The sequence below is a fragment of the Salmo trutta genome, chromosome 5, assembly GCF_901001165.1.
Source record: "Salmo trutta chromosome 5, fSalTru1.1, whole genome shotgun sequence".
NCBI classification, from domain to species: domain Eukaryota; kingdom Metazoa; phylum Chordata; class Actinopteri; order Salmoniformes; family Salmonidae; genus Salmo; species Salmo trutta.
In genome coordinates, this window is record NC_042961.1 from 13,023,604 (window position 1) to 13,038,478 (window position 14,875).

General features: G+C 44.0%; 3 protein-coding genes across 3 annotated transcripts in view; 2 read left to right on the forward strand and 1 right to left on the reverse strand.

Moving 5' to 3' along the window:
- The window catches only part of LOC115193685 (regulator of G-protein signaling 7), a 50,799-nt gene extending 47,667 nt beyond the window's left edge, over window positions 1-3,132 (forward strand). Inside the window, exons 17-18 of the mRNA XM_029752591.1 lie at window positions 773-809; window positions 1,241-3,132. Coding sequence (XP_029608451.1) covers window positions 773-793 — 21 coding nt within the window. The 3' untranslated portion in view covers window positions 794-809; window positions 1,241-3,132. The remainder of the gene's footprint in view (window positions 1-772; window positions 810-1,240) is intronic.
- Window positions 3,133-3,315: 183 nt separating this feature from the next.
- Window positions 3,316-14,346, forward strand: LOC115193686 (gremlin-2-like). Its single transcript, XM_029752592.1, has 2 exons — window positions 3,316-3,919; window positions 12,142-14,346. The coding sequence occupies exon 2, from the start codon at window positions 12,143-12,145 to the stop codon at window positions 12,695-12,697; it is 555 nt and encodes a 184-aa protein (XP_029608452.1). The 5' UTR covers window positions 3,316-3,919; window position 12,142; the 3' UTR covers window positions 12,698-14,346.
- fmn2a (formin 2a) overlaps window positions 13,567-14,875 on the reverse strand; it is a 46,235-nt gene continuing 44,926 nt past the window's right edge. The window contains exon 18 of the mRNA XM_029752143.1: window positions 13,567-14,682. Coding sequence (XP_029608003.1) covers window positions 14,656-14,682 — 27 coding nt within the window. The 3' untranslated portion in view covers window positions 13,567-14,655. The remainder of the gene's footprint in view (window positions 14,683-14,875) is intronic.

Consider the following 14,875-nt stretch of genomic DNA (forward strand, 5'->3'; position numbering starts at 1 on the left):
ACTCGTTATACTGTTAATATAGCTACTTTTATACCTGTTTCCTCCGCATCTTCATTGATTTGCACTTTTCAGACCAAAGTACGCTCATCTCTAGGAGACAGAACGCGTCTCCTCCCTGAGCGGTATGACGGCTGTGTGGGCTCATGATGTTTATACTTGTGTACTATTGTTTGTACAGATGAACGTGGTACCTTCAGTCATTTGGAAATTGCTCCAAAGTATGAACCAGACTTGTGGAGGTCTACCATTTTTCTTTGAGGTCTTGGCTGATTTCTTTGGATTTTCCATGATGTGAAGCAAAGAGGTACTGAGTTTGAAGGTAGGCCTTGAAATACCTCCACAGGTACAGGTCTCCAATTGACTCAAATTATGTCAATTAACCTAACAGAAGCTTCTAAAGCCATGACATAATTTTCTGGAATTTTCCAAGCTGATTAAAGGCACAGTCAACTTAGTGTATGTAAACTTCTGACCCACTGGAATTGTGGTACAGTGTATGCAACTGTATGCAGCTGATCAACTGTATGCAGCGTTTACTGTGAATGCAGTTTCCACGAACGTGGGAACATTGCCTTTAAATTTCAATCAAGCTATAACGTGGATCTTCCGTGATACTTCTGCAATGCAGATTGAATCCAGCCTTTAGAGGAGTCAGCTGAGCTGTTAGAGGACAGAGGCATGTGACCTCTCCTGCATGTCTCACATTTTGGTCCCTGAAACCAACCTGCCAAACTGTCCTCCCTCATTCTGTGTTCTCTCCTTGTCCCCACAGAAAAGTAAGAACTTGTTTTGAAGGAATTTACATCCAGGTAATAATTCCAAAACTCAGTGCAGAGTGTTACAGTAAATTGCATTTGGTTGCTCATCTCACTGACTTTCATCCTCTATGTGTTCTCCCTCACATTTTTGCATGGAGACAGCTCTTTTGACAGCTCTTGATGTAAACTGTATTCAATGAATGAACTTTACTCAGATGAAGGAACCTACTGCATGTCTGACATACAGTATAACACAATAACACAGTATGATGCAAAATCGTGTTGTACACTTGATGCCCATAGGATGTCAGTATAATCCAGACATTACGCACTTTCATATTCCGACCAGGTAGAACTCTCACTCTGCACAGACATTTCCACACGCTAGATTACAGGAGGATGTTAGAGTGGATCTTAGATTACAGTAGACAATCAATCTTATTTTCCTTCTTTCTCTTTCTCCATCCCTCTTCTTCTCCCAGGGGAAATCCCTTACATCAAAGAGGCTGACCAACCTTGTGCCATCATGCTAAAATACAGCCACTCTGCAATATAGAGGAGGACCATTTCTACGTCATTTCTACGTCATTTCTACGTCATCACCGTCTGCTTTCCACTCAGACGATGAGCTGGGCAGTACATCAGATGTTGCATGTCCAAGGAGAAGGCTTGTTATTTATTTTACCTGATCTATATCTACTATTGGCGAGGACATTCATTTTGGGACAGATAGGCATTTTAGGACAGACATTAAGACCGGATAATGCCTTTACAGAAAGTCAGTGTCCGGTTACTTCCACCATATCTGATGGACACGCGTGTTCCTCTCCAGCTGAGCTAATGATGTCAGAAATAAAAAAAATTAAGAAACGACAGCTTAACAGTAAAATCTAATCAAAATGTTATCACTATACAGTTCACGATCTGTAATCACACCTATTTTTGTCACGCTAAGGGAAGTGTTGTGCAGTATGCATATATATAAATTATTATGTTTATTTTGCATTGCTTTTATTGCACTACAGTAATTAGCACAGTTTTCATTACACGTGTAAAGTCTCATTCAAGCTGCTGTCTTTTGTCTTCTGTAGAACGCACTTCTTTGTTACTCTCTCCTGCATTTATTTTTATACCATATTTAAAGACACTTAAAAATGTATTAAAGTTGTCCCTTTATCTGTTTTTACTGTCCTGGTAATGAATCAATACGTTTTTGTAATGACTAGCAAGGAGTAGATGAACATACTGATCTGGAGTCATTGTTATAGCTCATGATTATATTCACTGATAAGTCTGCTAAGGGCACAGACTGTCATCTGCAGTTTAGTTGTTGCCACTAGATGGTGGTAGATTTAACAGAGCGTAACATACAGTAGTTTTGGGTATCCGTTAGATTAGAACTGGTCTTCCCTTATTTTACTATAATTTAAGGGAATACGTTGTACATTTGCAAAAAAGAATGCATTGTTTGTTGATTTTGTTCAAATGTGTTATTTGTTAGCAATTTAGACATTTATTATACTGTACAAAAAATGCTACCACAAAAAGTAAGGGCTCTATTCAATCCGTATCGAGGAAGTTCAGCGTTAGTGTGATTGAAATTTAAAGGCAATTTTCCCGCTTTAGCGGAGACTGCATTCACCATAAACGCTGCGTATGTCTGCTCAATCAGAAATGACCTGCTATGGGCTCGATTCAATCAGTAGCGTTGAAGATCTGCATTATAGCGTGACTGAAATTGAAAGGTCATTTCCGATTGAGCCGACATATGCAGCATTTACTGTGAATGCAATTTCCGCGAAAGGCGGGAAAATTGCCTATGTCGCACTATATTGCACCAGAGCGTGGGTGTTCTGCCCTACGAAGTGAATTGAGCCCTAAGGCTTAATTGCTAATATCACTAACAGAGCTTCACAAAACATGACCTTGTCAGTTCAGGCCAGTCAGTATATTTAAGCCATGAGAAACCATGACTTAAGATATTAGTCATAGTATGGACAAAGACTGAGGCTTGAATTCAGCTGCTATAGTTTCCTGCTATTCTCTACTGGTAGGATCAAATGGTAATTGTTTAGACAGTGAAGTTTTTTTTGCAGATGTTTCAGATCTTTGAAGGTGAATGACAGCCAGTGTTTTTTGTCTCAGTTCCAGTTCCCAGAACACCATTGTCTATCTTCTTTATACCTAAACCAAAATAATGGGAATGGCAATTTCAAAGGGTCCTGTTGACATGTGAGTAGGCAGGAGTAAGAATGATTTATGGATTATGTGATTTCACACACCCATGTTTGGGAAAAAGGAACAATGTGTTGTGGTCTTATGAGAGTCTCAGAGAGAGCTGAGATGGATGTGTCAGATAAAAGTTTCCTTGAACTGGTCTTTGTTTCTTTGGTGGTGTGTGTTGAAGGCTTTCAGTGGTACTGGAACACCTAATCATTGAACCCACCTCGTGGCCAAGGGAGAAGAAAGGTGGATAGGTGGAAAGAGAGAGAGAGAGAGAGATTAATATGAAAGTGAGGGAGAGACAGGGAAAGTGAGGGAGGAAATTGCGTGAAGGGGGCGATAGTGGGAGAGCAAAAGGGATTTGGGGTTTCAGAGTACGAGAGGGAGTGATAGAGTGAAGAAGGGAAGAGGGAGTGAGCAAGACTGACAGGGGATTCCAAGAGTGGAGAGTCAGCAGTGAGTATGTTTGTGGAAAGAGGAGGGAGGATAAGTATGCAGAGAAACAGAGAGGGTATGGGAGAGAGGTGAGGCTTGGTTTGATTCATGTTGTGATCAGAGCCAATAGAAAGCCCCATCTATGTCTAGGGGGAAGCAGAAGTGAGACTCCAAACCCAGCTGGAAACACACAGAGACACTGAACTAGAATACTCAGACACAGAAACCCAATGGCATAGAAAGACATATTACAAAGAGAGGAGAAAGAGATATATACATATTTTGAGATAAATATGGATTATTAATAAACTCAAAGATACAGACTCAGTGGAGAGAAACAGGACCACAGACCTTGGGACACTCAGCTGAAAGTCCACCTCAGGAACCCCTGCTGTTCCAATGGAAACCAACACCAGGATTCCCTCTACAGGACCAGTAAGGGTGGACAGCTACCCCTAACTGAGACAGGATCACCCCACTGTCCTGGGACACTGTGGCAAGAGGTACAGTCACTGTCTTCCTCCTTCTGTTCATACAGTAGTCTTGGTGGCTGGTCAGTTATTCAGGCTGGAGAGCAACAGGTATAGAGGGTGAGATTCAATCACAGGAAGCATTTTCCTGAATATTTATGGAAGTGAGTGCTTTCAGTGAGTTAATGGGTATGTGGGTGATTGTTGATTTAGCTAATGAATGAAAGACTGTATTAGTGATAAATGATTTGGCGTGTTTAGGTGTGGGAGAAGCTATAGTATTAAGGTACGAATGTAACTTTGTGTCACAGTGTAAATCCATCAGTGTGTAAGAGAGACTGTAGCCTTGTTTATACCTGGTGCTAACATGGGTCATTTGTCCTGATCTTGTCTACATTCTGATTGTGCCCACGTTTCCAGAAATGTGTCTACACATGGTTTTAAAATGTGTCTGTTATCCATCCACTGTGTCTGCATTGTGACCAGATTTCCTGGTCCCTTCCTTTACACACATTTCACAGATATTCTTTCAAAATAATATGTATTTATTGTAAGATACATATTGATGTAATCAGTCAATAGTGCCACCTGTCAATGCTTTCAGAGAGCGGAATAATAATGATTTAAATGGTTTCTCTGTCCAGATCTGTCTACACTTGTAAGACATCCAGACACCATGCATGTCTGACTACCTCTGGAGGTGGACAGGACGATCACAATCAGATCACGATGTGTCTTTTGATTGTCTACACCTGTCTAATAACGTGGGCACAATCAGGAAAATATCAGGAATAATTATGCAAGTTAGAAGCAGGTATTAACGGGACTTGTGAATATGTGAGAGACAGATTATTTACATGTGTGGGTGAGAGTTTGCGTGTGTAAGCGTTGTGTGAGTAGTGAGCTTGGCTTCTGATCCGATTCACCGCTCCGGTGACGGCTCCACCTTGGACTGATAGCTCTGATTCCAAAGAGGATTTAGGCAGGACACATCTTTGTCCTAATATAAACCCTTTGATATAAACCCTTCCCCACACTCTATTATTTCCAGTTTAATCCAAAGAGCTCTTAGTTAATTAATGTTAGATTTAAGTTTCCGAACACTGTGTGTTTGTAATATTGGAACAATGCATTTAGCATGCTATTCACCTGCTATTCGTTCAGGGTGGAAATCTAAGAAATGAAGGTGTGTCTACAGATGAATCATATTTTTATTTAATTCCTTCATAATTCCACCGCCTTTACAAGCAAAGGAAACCATGAATAACGTCGAGCGAACCTGCCCTTTCCAAGTGGAAAAAGCATTTACCTTGCGATTGAAATAACAACATTCTCGTTGCACTGCAATTTACAAGTGTTTAAGAGCTATTGTTAAGAGCTAAATGAGTATGAGTACACCCAAGCTGTAGGTTTCTTTTAGACCTGAATCTACCGAGTTGATTTTTTGAATTTCAAATTTTTATTATACAATTTGTATCATATTAAATATTAGCTATTATCGGGAGCCACCATCAGTAATACCCACATACATTTATAGCTGTCACTTTAGTGTTCGTTTTCTTCAATTTGTAGTTTACATTTTGCATCATTCTATTCCGTTGACCTTTCTTTTCTCTATCATGTCCAAGTTGTTCCTGAGGGTCGCTATTAGTGCATCATATTAGGATGACGTTGTGCAGTAATTTGGAACATGTAGCCTATTTGAATCATTATGGAACTCAGACCACACCTACTGTAGCAGGTTCAACCTGGAGCCTGGCGCACAGTTCACAATGACTGGACGGTTGATATATCATTATGGAACTCAGACCACACCTACTGTAGCAGGTTCAACCTGGAGCCTGGAGCACAGTTCACAACGACTGGACGGTTGATATATCATTATGGAACTCAGACCACACCTACTGTAGCAGGTTCAACCTGGAGCCTGGAGCACAGTTCACAATGACTGGACGGTTGATATATCATTATGGAACTCAGACCACACCTACTGTAGCAGGTTCAACCTGGAGCCTGGAGCACAGTTCACAACGACTGGATGGTTGATATATCATTATGGAACTCAGACCACACCTACTGTAGCAGGTTCAACCTGGAGCCTGGAGCACAGTTCACAATGACTGGACGGTTGATATATCATTATGGAACTCAGACCACACCTACTGTAGCAGGTTCAACCTGGAGCCTGGAGCACAGTTCACAACGACTGGACGGTTGATATATCATTATGGAACTCAGACCACACCTACTGTAGCAGGTTCAACCTGGAGCCTGGAGCACAGTTCACAACGACTGGACGGTTGATATACAGATCCATGATTAGTGAGGATTAGGGTAGATTCATAGGATTATTGTTCAACCCCTATTGGGGGGTCAGGTGCTTTCGGAAGATGGGTAGGGACTCTGCTGTCCTAGCTTAACCGGGAAACTAGTTCCACCATTGATCCACCATTGAGGTTCCAGGACAGAGAAGAGCTTGGACTGGGCTGAGCGTAGGGTTGGGAGGGCCAAGAGACCAGAGGTGGCAGAAATACTGTGTACCTAATTAAAGATACACAGTATTTAAAGGGATGGCTTACGATACATGTACTGAAAACCCTATTGAATGAAAACTCCTAGAGAAAATGTGTTGACAAGCAATTGGGAGTGTTTTCAGCAGTTGAATTACATTTATCCAGCGCGCGCAAGGGAACAACGCCTGCAAAGCCCGTTACTCAACTTCATAAGGTAAAACCAACGGGTGAGAAGTGGGTAGAAAAGGCGTGCGTAAGAAAGGCGTAATTTGCTAAATTAGAATCAGGCCCTATGTGAGCCACGTTACAATTCCCACCATGTGAGTTAACCCTATTGGTGCGATGTGTAGGGTGTTAGTCTTTCAGGCCAGCAAGCCGGGTTTACTTCCCTGCTCGGTCATTCTCTACAATATGTTGCTCTCACTCTGTGCGTGTACTGTTAAGTGCGGGGTAAATATCTCTACTAATACTGTGGGGGATGGAGAGCAAAGTGCCTCTCCTAACTGCTGGAGACTTGGAGACCAGTAGAGCATCTCTCAGCTGGCAGTAATTATGAAAATTGATTGTGGTGACAAATGGCTGTCCAAACAGCTCAGGGGCATGTTGGCGTTGGACACATTCAACCAAGCTCCTCAAAATGGACATTTTTACAGTTAATGAGCCAGAAGAGGCCAGTTTGGGGAAATGCAAGCCACAAATGAAGATAATGGCATCTAATGTAATTGCCTTCATGTAAAAACAGAGTTTTGTTTTCTGTGTGTGTGCTTTGGCCTGTTGAATTGAATACAATAATTGACGTCAGTTATCCTGTTCTTGTCATTGCTAACACTTTATCTCAGGGCCCATGTGGAAGGTACTGCTTTGAGCTTATTGACTGAATAATTAGCGGATTGCATTATTGAAGAACCCTTGACCTAACATGGTTGATCTGCTAAGATAGAGGCGCTGGTACTTTGGTGCAGACGGAAAGTTCATCCAAGTGTAGCCGCCCACTGTGGTCAGTAAAGCTCAAGTTGCCATTGGCAATTCTTACTCTGGGAGATGGCTATCCCAGTTTTGTTTTTGGAGTCCATTATTTGTAGACCTGAGGTCTGAGACGGTTCATTCAAGCGTATAGAGCCTGGTATTTGTGGTTGTGATATAACATGCAGTGGCCCTGTAAGTGGACAGATAGCATGGTCCAGTTCAGCTCTGTCTCACCGATAATACAAAAACCACGGTCTCCCCCCGGCTCAGACTCCATGATGATTGGTGAGAGAGAGAGTCAGGGGGGTGGATGAGGGGGGCCGCAAGCAGTAAAGTCAGGGCTAAAGAGTTTGTTTTGTTTTCCAACAGTCTCTCTGTACACTATCATTATCCCCCCACTTCCCCCCCAATCTCTAAACCGCAATTTGTCTTGCTGGGAGATTAATGGCGATAGCTGGCAGGGTCGTCTGTATCATACTTAGGCAAAGTTTGGAAGTGGAGAAGGACTGAAGCACTGACTGTATAACATATTTGTCATCTGCTGTGTACACAGTCAGGATATACCTCCAACCCCTAGAGCCTTTAAACTCACCAGACCTGGGCTAGTCTTCTTAACTAATGAAGGGGAAATAGAGAGGGAAAACTTTGCAGGAAGCCCACTGTGTTGGATTGAGTTCATCCATTCTGATCAGTAGTCACTGAACGTTTTTTGGGGACAAATGCATTTGTTTAACTGGTGAGTAGATCATTGAATGATGGAGGAGGGTCATGACATTGAGATGCAGTGGGGACAGAAGGAAACATCATCATTACGTTTGACACTGTGTGGTCAAGTGTGTGTGTGTAAGAGATGTGTCCTTATGATAGAGTTGAGCCAGACTTAGTCGTGCGTAACTTGAGCTTTCACAGAAATCTCCTACTGACATCAATGCATGAATTATGTAAACATTCTTATCACACATCAGTTGCTCTGGAAGACACTGAAGAGGTGAAGTTTAACTCCCCCCTGTCCTTCTCATGACCACCATCATCCACCATCCATTCAGTCCTCTTCTCTAAACCCTCCACCATCCTCATGGTTCCTGGGTATACCAGTACCTAGCCCTCCACCATCCTCATGGTTCCTGGGTATACCAGTACCTAGCCCTCCACCATCCTCATGGTTCCTGGTATACCAGTACCTAGCCCTCCTCCATCCTCATGGTTCCTGGGTATACCAGTACCTAGCCCTCCACCATCCTCATGGTTCCTGGGTATACCAGTACCTAGCCCTCCACCATCCTCATGGTTCCTGGGTATACCAGTACCTAGCCCTCCACCATCCTCATGGTTCCTGGGTATACCAGTACCTAGCCCTCCACCATCCTCATGGTTCCTGGGTATACCAGTACCTAGCCCTCCACCATCCTCATGGTTCCTGGGTATACCAGTACCTAGCCCTCCACCATCCTCATGGTTCCTCAGTACCTAGCCCTCCTCCATCCTCATGGTTCCTGGGTATACCAGTACCTAGCCCTCCTCCATCCTCATGGTTCCTGGGTATACCAGTACCTAGCCCTCCACCATCCTCATGGTTCCTGGGTATACCAGTACCTAGCCCTCCACCATCCTCATGGTTCCTGGGTATACCAGTACCTAGCCCTCCACCATCCTCATGGTTCCTGGGTATACCAGTACCTAGCCCTCCACCATCCTCATGGTTGCTGGGTATACCAGTACCTAGCCCTCCACCATCCTCATGGTTCCTGGTATACCAGTACCTAGCCCTCCACCATCCTCATGGTTCCTGGGTATACCAGTACCTAGCCCTCCACCATCCTCATGGTTCCTGGTATACCAGTACCTAGCCCTCCTCCATCCTCATGGTTCCTGGGTATACCAGTACCTAGCCCTCCACCATCCTCATGGTTCCTCAGTACCTAGCCCTCCACCATCCTCATGGTTGCTGGGTATACCAGTACCTAGCCCTCCACCATCCTCATGGTTCCTGGGTATACCAGTACCTAGCCCTCCACCATCCTCATGGTTGCTGGGTATACCAGTACCTAGCCCTCCACCATCCTCATGGTTGCTGGGTATACCAGTACCTAGCCCTCCACCATCCTCATGGTTCCTGGGTATACCAGTACCTAGCCCTCCACCATCCTCATGGTTCCTGGGTATACCAGTACCTAGCCCTCCACCATCCTCATGGTTCCTGGGTATACCAGTACCTAGCCCTCCACCATCCTCATGGTTCCTGGGTATACCAGTACCTAGCCCTCCACCATCCTCATGGTTCCTGGTATACCAGTACCTAGCCCTCCTCCATCCTCATGGTTCCTGGGTATACCAGTACCTAGCCCTCCACCATCCTCATGGTTCCTGGTATACCAGTACCTAGCCCTCCTCCATCCTCATGGTTCCTGGTATACCAGTACCTAGCCCTCCTCCATCCTCATGGTTCCTGGTATACCAGTACCTAGCCCTCCACCATCCTCATGGTTCCTCAGTACCAAGCCCTCCACCATCCTCATGGTTCCTGGGTATACCAGTAACCTAGCCCTCCTCCATCCTCATAGTTCCTGGGTATACCAGTACCTAGCCCTCCACCATCCTCATGGTTGCTGGGTATACCAGTACCTAGCCCTCCACCATCCTCATGGTTGCTGGGTATACCAGTACCTAGCCCTCCTCCATCCTCATGGTTCCTGGGTATACCAGTACCTAGCCCTCCACCATCCTCATGGTTGCTGGTATACCAGTACCTAGCCCTCCACCATCCTCATAGTTCCTGGGTATACCAGTACCTAGCCCTCCACCATCCTCATGGTTCCTGGGTATACCAGTACCTAGTCCTCCACCATCCTCATGGTTCCTGGGTATACCAGTACCTAGCCCTCCACCATCCTCATGGTTGCTGGGTATACCAGTACCTAGCCCTCCACCATCCTCATGGTTGCTGGGTATACCAGTACCTAGCCCTCCACCATCCTCATGGTTCCTGGGTATACCAGTACCTAGCCCTCCACCATCCTCATGGTTCCTGGGTATACCAGTACCTAGCCCTCCACCATTCTCATGGTTCCTGGTATACCAGTACCTAGCCCTCCACCATCCTCATGGTTCCTCAGTACCAAGCCCTCCACCATCCTCATGGTTGCTGGGTATACCAGTACCTAGCCCTCCACCATCCTCATGGTTCCTGGGTATACCAGTACCTAGCCCTCCACCATCCTCATAGTTCCTGGGTATACCAGTACCTAGCCCTCCACCATCCTCATGGTTGCTGGGTATACCAGTACCTAGCCCTCCACCATCCTCATGGTTCCTCAGTACCTAGCCCTCCACCATCCTCATAGTTCCTGGGTATACCAGTACCTAGCCCTCCACCATCCTCATGGTTCCTGGGTATACCAGTACCTAGCCCTCCACCATCCTCATGGTTCCTGGGTATACCAGTACCTAGCCCTCCACCATCCTCATGGTTCCTGGGTATACCAGTACCTAGCCCTCCACCATCCTCATGGTTCCTGGGCTGTTCTATACTTCATTACTTTCTGGTCATAGACACAGCTGCCCAATAGATTACTGTGAACATTGGGACAGTTTCATTGAGACAGAAAGGTTAACAGGGCAGAGCGCCATGACCCAGGGTCAAGAGCAGAAACTAAACAGAGACAGAAACCCAAAGTGGATCATGATAAAGTCATTGTCCCACGTCCAATTGTGTTGTCCCACGTCCAGGAAATGGAGAAGGGATGCACAATTTGCACAGCAAAGAAGTCTTTCATGGAATTGCACAGCAAAGAAGTCTTTCAGGGAATTGGAGCAGCCAATGGCTTTGGAGGGCTTTTGGTCCGCTATCAGAATTCTTACTTTATACTGTATATGCAATTCAAGTACAACATCTGTTGCAAAGATTTTTGAGTGATTGACAAATTGTACTGGCATTAATACAGATACATACCAGTAATTTTCTTTCCTAACAAAGGTATTCAACTTAAAGCATACTTCCTTTTCCCAGGAGAAATCAGAAAGACAAATTCTAAAGAACCTTTTTTTTTGGATTACATTGTGAATTGTATGTGTGTGTGAGTGTTTATGCATGTGTTTATGTGTGTTTATGGAGAGTTTCATCTCGGTCTCACATCTGCCAGTCGGCAGTGTGGAGAGAGACACAGACAGAGCAGTTTATAGTGCTCATAGGGCTTAGGGCTTGGTCACAGAGTGGGAATGGAGACCCACAGGGTACTCTTCTCCTCCCCTAATAACATTCAGATGGGCCTGCTAATGCATGTTTACATATCTGCGGCATAGTTCATGACTAGAGTAAGCAAAGCCCTAATTATTTTACCCGGCGACGAGACCAATAAAATCAACTTCCTTTTCTCGTTATGGGTGTTTAAGGGTTTCCTTTGATGGCAAGACATGTTTATTTTTGGAAGAGTTCTGTAGCTGAGAAGAAAGCAAATATAAGTATTGACACAGACGTTGACAAGATGATCGATTGATTAACTCAATGATGCCTTAAAGGGCTGAGTGAAGAGGAGGGGGAAGTTCAATATGACATGTGAACATTCACACACATACATAGGCTAAACACCAAAGCATATGCACACAGACGGAGTGCTGTTACACTGGAATAGCTTCAGGATTGAGACATACCCAGTAGACTCAACCTCGCTACATTCTTAAACCAATACATTCTGGCCACAGTATAGTCACTGTTTATGTACAAAGCTCAATCTTAGTTTTGTACTACTGAACCTAACCTTTCTGTCTAATTTTCCCCAGAATGTTTTGCAGAATCACTCTCCCGGTCCTACTGGCTGGGGTGCTCTGCGTTGCCACAGACACCAGGAAGCCCCGCCCGCAGGGCTCCATCCCCTCACTTTTCAAGACCAAAGGCAACCTGTCGGAGCGTCAGCGCCTGTTGCCGCGGAAACCCGAAGTCCTTTCGTCAAGTCGGGAGGCCCTGGTGGTCACGGAGCGCCGGTACCTCCGACGTGACTGGTGCAAGACGCAACCCCTCCGCCAGACGGTGAGCGAGGAGGGCTGTCGGAGTCGTACGGTGGTCAACCGCTTCTGCTATGGCCAGTGTAACTCCTTCTACATCCCCCGCCACATGAGCCCCAGCTCAAATCGAGGCCCGGGGTCCGGCCGGAAGAACCACAACAAGGCCCAAGAGCCCTTCCAGTCCTGTTCCTTCTGCAGGCCGCACCGCATCACCCAGCTCACTGTGCAGCTGGACTGTCCGGGGCTGCAACCAGCCTTTCGCCATCGCAAGGTGCAGCGTGTCAAACAGTGTCGCTGTATGTCGGTGGATGTGAGTGGTAACGGAAAACTGTGAGGAATTCTTTGGAACCAGACCATGACAGTCACCATGGACACTAATGTGACTGTGAAAGTGAACGTTAACATGAACATGAATAGCGTAGACATGACAGGGGACAAGCTAGTAGTACCTCTCCCCTATATTGGACTATTTTGCATTATCACTTTGTACACAGGTCTACTGGTCACACAAAATGAACCCTACAGGTACTGGTAGTGCAGAGTGGCCCATCTATTAGCCCTTTGACTATATGGACAGCTATGGTGAAAACTACAAATTGCAGACATAAATTGATGCATTGCACAACACCAACTGAAGCACAGGCATGTTTCAGTTCAACACAGTCAGTCATATAAAACAACTGGGTCCTTCGACTCTATACAAACTTGTAATATTACCTTACCATGGACTGATGGCCCCTTTCAGCTGGCCTTTGGGACATTTGGGACATATAAAACCATAAACCCAGCACCAAGTTCTAGACTGAAAGCGGAGCTCTTAAGCTGTCTATGGCATGCTGTGGACTGGGCTTACCTGGGGAACTGTCCAGCCAATAGGGCTTCAGACTGAGAAAAAAGAACCTAGTCGGTCTAAGTATCTGCCTATGGATTTAAGAGCCACCTGTGAAATAATTCACACAAATATCAAGCTAGCCAGTAAAGAAATGATATTATTATTTTATGTATAACTGTTGTACTATAAATATATATGTATATGTCAAAGGATAAGTAGTTATGAATATATATAAAATCTATTTCATGTGAAACATCTGTGTGGTCTGAATGCAAACAATGTTGTGGCATTAAGGGATCTGGTTGACCAATGATGGTTGAGAAGAATAGGCTCAACAACTATTCAGATAAAGACTTTCAGGATGATTCATCTTCAATAAATAGCATTTTATCAGGAACAAAGGCGTTATTGCAAATGGGGACACAGTCACCAACAGTTCTACAAGGCTCATACAGAACATAGAACAGGAAAACAATTCAAACATACAAATCATACAGGATATGTCACATACAGGTTGCATATCATTTTACATGTAATGTGGATAAGGTTATTTTTTAAAGTTGTATTTTACATCAGTATTACTCACTGAATAATATTATTTAAATATGTAGCTATGGTTCCATAATAAAAAACAATAGAGGATGATGTGAAATCCTCATGACCTACTAAATACCTTGGTACTAAATACCTTAGTACTAAATACCTTAGCAGCTAAACTCAAGTCATGGTTTTGTTCATGATTTATTGCATAAACTACAACTGTACATCACGTATCATCCTTCTATGAAACTACAGTGTATGATAAACTGATGATTGTCACAATGCAAGTTTTCACTAAGCAGGTCTGGTTTCCATACAGGTTGTATTGTAATGTAGATTAATTGAATTGGCTCATTTGTCATTAACTAGCTCAGTGTGCTATAAAGGCACTTGACTTGCTGTCTGGTAAGCAAATATATATACAAGCTCACTCTTGTACTCCTTTTTATACTGGAAGGCAGTGCAGGGATGGATAGAAATGGCTTATTGAAACATGATTGTCTTAACTGGTATCTTCTATCAAATGCTACAGGGGAAAGGCTGGATACCACAACATGTGTGTCGCACTGTAAAACGATGCATTTCTCATTAAAATGGCATCTGTCCAAAAAGAATTAACTGTTTAATTAATTCTACAATACTTACTTTGGATAGCACAATACTTTCTTTGGACTTGGGAGAAATCTCTCATTGACAGATAGCGCCAAAGCATGGTACTGTGTTTATATCAAACTTTCCAACAAGGTAACAACCTGTTGGGCATACTTACATGTATAACCAGTTGGATGACAGAAATAAACTATTAAAAAAAGAAAAGAACATAACATATTTTTAAATACAATAGCTAAAAAGACATATCAGATTGTGTTGATCTCACTTGTGCAAACTTTTCCTGGGTAAGATTTCTCCAGTCCATTGGCTCAGATCTTCTGACCGAGTTTGGCTTTCTGTGGAATAAAAACAGATGGAAGTGAGTTTCAGACATTACAATGGGGCACATAAATGAATTCACCCCCGCATTTTGACACTAAAATAAAGTGGTGACGGGGGTTGGAGGGGGGATTTATACAGAGATTTTAAAAACGAGGAGTGAGAAAAGGGAAAATACAGATGTAGGATCTTAATTTGATCACTCCTTTG

Excerpts from the sequence above, each read along its gene's own strand:
- LOC115193686 (XM_029752592.1), top strand. The coding sequence starts at position 12,143 with ATGTTTTGCAGAATCACTCTCCCGGTCCTACTGGCTGGGGTGCTCTGC.